Here is a 4058-nt window from a genome sequence, read left to right on the forward strand (position 1 = left end):
TACGATGACGGTGTTTCCGTTGCGGCAGCCATCTTTTGTAGAGTTGGACGTGGGGATGCTGTCGACTCGGCTGTATCCATGTGTTTAACCCCGGTCACTGCAACTTCATTCAAACATATCAAAGACAGCCCACACAGCTATTTCAAGGACACGTGTAGGGCCATGTATGTTATTGAGTACTGTGCAGGACAGCAACAACATATATGATGTGCTGTTCCGGTTGCTTCGCAGGCAGTGCTTCACACACGGATTAAGTTTTCTTCTGCACATTGTTTTCAAATCACCCGCGCACTACCGGTTGGGTCGCCCGCTTTGTTTCGTTGTTTTTGCGTTGCTTCTCTCTTCCCCTCGCCACACCTCCTTGCCCTTCCCCTACATCTTCCCCTTCCCAAGCGTGCGCCGGAAACGGAAATCGCAGCATGCAGATGGCAGCGTACACGGGAACGCGGTGCCTGTTTTCGCTTTAGCCGCCATGGTCTGCGCACTTATGCCGGCAGTTTGTTCCGTTGAATTCTGCGCCAGCAAGTGTGGGGATGGTCATTCATTTCATCGCTTCCCGAATGATCCGGTGCTCAAGCAAGTGTGGGCCGACTTCGTGCGCCGCGACCGAGGCAGAGACTGGACGCCCAATAAGCACAGTGTGGTGTGCTCACGACACTTCGTGCCAGACTCATACACGCGAAACGTGCAGTACTTGGCCGACTTCGGGCTGGAAAGAAAGAAACAGCGTCTCAGACCAAATGCTGTGCCAACAGTGTACCGCCCCGCTCCAGTCATATCCAAGCCTGACGACGAGTGTGCCAATGCTTGCTTTTCCTTAAACATCGCCCCGGCGTCGCCTTCGTTAAGAACAGGTTATAAGCAATCGCCTGACGTTTACGTTGAAGTACGCTGGTGTGCTTTAAAGCGAGTGATCGCTGTGCATAGCGTCGTCACGCAAATTCGTTCTAGCGATGCTCCCTATTCTTTGTGACCTGGCACTGCATGTCGTTCGGTGTAAGCGCAACGTCACGAATGTCAGTGCAGTTGCCGCTTAGCCAAGTTCACTGTTGCGTATTACGCTTGATGAGTTGTGCCGCGTTCCTTTTGCAAGCAACGTGCTTGCTACCTAAAAGGCGTTAGCTTTTATCACTGCAGTCGCCTGCAACATCAAGTCCAGGCCATCGACTATGGTCTGATATTTTGGCAATAACATCAAGGGCCAGTTTTGGCATATTGAAAGCATACGCTTGTATGCTTTACTGATCCATACACATATGCACACAAATTTTTTGTAGTCTAGGTTCTGTGTAATAGGAAAAGTAGGCCTGTACCCTCATGTCTACATGTTATGTTCAAGCCATGAGAGAAACCTGATGCTTCACACTTGCCTCTTGTCTTCCTGTTATAGATCCAACGTTGTTGCACAGTTCTGTCGATGACGAAAAGTGCGATGCGCAGACTCAGTGCATACTGCAAACGGCGACTCGGGCAATGCTGGCGAAGACAAAGATGAGAGGCATTGCGATCCAAACGGACGAACTGAGAGCTAAGCAGGTGTGTCTGCTTTTACTTTCCAGTTCTTATGAAGCTGCCTCGGTGCAAAATGCTGAAACGCTCGTGTAGTTAGATTTGGGTGCACATTAAAGAACCCCATAGTGGTCAGAATTAATTCAGGGCCTTCCACTATGTAATCTGTCATTGGCACAGTGTCGCTTTGGGAAGTTAAACCCCACGAATCAAATAAATCCTAATTTCCTGCAAAGAGAAGGTCATTTTAATCTGAGATATCGCCATTGACAGTTTGGAGGCAAGAATGTTAGTATTGACCACGAATAAATATATTGTCACCTAATTGGACAGCAACATGACGCGTCGTTACAATAGCATTGTAGTGTGGTCATGGCATGTGTGGCCTCGTAAACGAAATGTAAGTCTTCTGCATCCTCGTGTGCCATGCGCTGCCTCATTTAGCCCCTCCTCCCTCTAGAAGCATCAACTTGATGCTTGAAAACCACACACCTACTTTGAGAATTGTTCAGAAAAACTAAGTAAAGACAAGTGTTTTGGAGCTCCCTCAGGGACGTGGTGTCAATATACACAATCACATGGTGGTAATCACATTGTTGATTTGATGTTTTCACTCAGCGGCTGGCCGATTGCATGGAGTTCAGACAACCGACGGTCGGCAGACCGGTATTATTAACAACTGTAACATAAACGAAAGAATTGACAGTAGGTTAGTTGTTTACTGTGGAAGCAGCACATAGCCAGCTTGCTTGAAAGAGGATGGGGCTAGTAAATACAGAACGATGGGAATTGGGGAAAAGAAAGCCAGAGGGATTGCAGAATGCCACATGGAGATCACACATCTGGACCTTTGGTGTTGGAGGATATATACACATCCTAGATGTTCTGTGCCACTCCTTACAGATGAGCCGTCTGCTGAGTCAGGCACGTTCGACGATGACTTGCGAGACATGACCTGCGGATGCTCCTGGTAATACAGCTCACTGTAAGCGGAATGCAACTTTGTTATTTACTGTTAGTAGCAGGCTGTATGTGTTTATTTTTTTACTGGTTATTTCAGGCGATAAAGAGATGCAAGTTGGTACGACGCCATGGCTGCCACATCGATCAAATGCCTTTGGAACAGTGAACACAAGGTGGCTGTTTTTGAAGCCCATTGGCCACAGTTGAAGGCATTGGAAATACCAAGTGAAGTTTCATTGTTGCTGACGCATTGTCTTGCTCTGCGCACTCTCCAACAAAAGTAAACAGCGCATGATTTGCTGGTCTAGCCATCCGATTCTTCACTAGGTTGTGCATCATGCAATTTGGAACGTTGCAGGGTAGCATTTGTTTTTGTGCTTGGACGCACTTCTGGTGATTTTTGTGCCTGAAAGCGGTGACAGTAAACATTAAACACAATTTATGGCATTGATGTATATCATGTAATGCGGCTCACTGTTGAGAAATTTTTCTTTCCATTGAACATTTGCCCATCTAATGGCAGCACCGGTCACGTTTGGAATCTAGACTAAGTGCCAGCTACACGTGCTGGCGCTTACCTCTTGCACATAGTTTCATCACGTTTATATTTTCCTCGATGCAAGACTGCCACACCGTGCTCGTAAGCTCTGTTCGAAAACAATAGTGACTACACCTTGGTAACCTGCCCCGCTGGGAAGATGACCTTACCGTCTAATGGGGTAATTTTGTGGTACCCACTCGGTTGGGCTGCCAAGTGTCGTTAGTGCATTTCTGCTGCACGAAAACATTCCCTGTCCTTTCCATAAAACAAAGGCAGGTAGGTGGTTAGCTTCAGCTGTCTGAGAACACCAGCTGAGCTGGTTAAGTCTGTCTATGCATGGCCTAAGTGATCAACAGTCGTGGAGCAAGGAACGTCGCCGAAGCCAACGTTTCTGGCTGCCCTGGCAAAAACCAGTGCCCTTGTCGAAACAGTGGCTCCAGCGGCATTCATTGTTTGGCTATTGATCACTTCAAACCTCCATTTTTCTGTGAACTTCTGTCTCGTTTGTACATAGTCTGAGCGTCGTCTGAATCCTGCACTTTGCCTCTGTGGTGAAATATCTTGCGACACTTCTCCAAAGCATTGAAATGTTTTGTCGCATTGCCATTACTGCTCTGCTAGGATGACTGTAAAGAAATGGGCAACTGTAATGGCAGTTTCTGGTGTTCTAAAATTTGTGCTCACATTCTGGCATTGCAAATGCTCAAGCTCAGATGCTGGAAACTTGGCAAGCCGTATCACGCCGTTCTTCACACTGTGGCACAGTAAAAGAAACCAGTGTCGTTCTGATATCTGTGCTTCTCTCCTTCGAATCCCCTTCAAGTGTTCCTTCGACTGCTGTTCCATCACCAGCATTACATCCTGCCAACACTTCCTATTGCGTGTTTGGACAGCAGCTTCTCAACAGCCATTGATCACCACAAACTTGGTGCGTCAAGTTTTCAAGCAAGAAAATTATGAAGCGTGCCCGTTGGTCATACTTGGGGTTCTGCAGTTTTAAGCTTAAACTGTACAAAGTGTGCCGAATCTTCAACGGGGAATCGGC

At 47.3% G+C, this 4058-nt stretch overlaps 1 protein-coding gene across 2 annotated transcripts; it reads left to right on the forward strand.

Moving 5' to 3' along the window:
* Positions 1 to 427: 427 nt before the first annotated feature.
* On the forward strand, positions 428 to 2954 carry LOC119459527 (uncharacterized). Of its 2 annotated transcripts, none has more exons than XM_037721255.2 (4): positions 428 to 854; positions 1391 to 1536; positions 2413 to 2494; positions 2570 to 2954. In XM_037721255.2, the coding sequence occupies exons 1-3, from the start codon at positions 473 to 475 to the stop codon at positions 2461 to 2463; spliced, it is 579 nt and encodes a 192-aa protein (XP_037577183.1). In that variant the 5' UTR covers positions 428 to 472; the 3' UTR covers positions 2464 to 2494; positions 2570 to 2954. The 2 variants fall into 2 exon arrangements, with proteins under 2 accessions (XP_037577183.1, XP_049526674.1); XM_049670717.1 differs by having other exon boundaries at positions 2413 to 2479.
* The last annotated feature ends 1104 nt before the right edge of the window (positions 2955 to 4058 follow it).

The sequence above is a fragment of the Dermacentor silvarum genome, chromosome 7 (assembly GCF_013339745.2).
Source record: "Dermacentor silvarum isolate Dsil-2018 chromosome 7, BIME_Dsil_1.4, whole genome shotgun sequence".
Lineage (NCBI taxonomy): Eukaryota > Metazoa > Arthropoda > Arachnida > Ixodida > Ixodidae > Dermacentor > Dermacentor silvarum.

What these genes read in the sequence shown, in the direction of transcription:
- LOC119459527 (XM_037721255.2), top strand. Translation starts at nt 473, where the DNA reads ATGGTCTGCGCACTTATGCCGGCAGTTTGTTCCGTTGAATTCTGCGCC. An exon ending in GTCGCCTTCGTTAAGAACAG is followed by an intron (nt 855 to 1,390) that starts GTTATAAGCAAT and finishes TTCCTGTTATAG; the next exon opens with ATCCAACGTTGTTGCACAGT. An exon ending in ACGAACTGAGAGCTAAGCAG is followed by an intron (nt 1,537 to 2,412) that starts GTGTGTCTGCTT and finishes CACTCCTTACAG; the next exon opens with ATGAGCCGTCTGCTGAGTCA.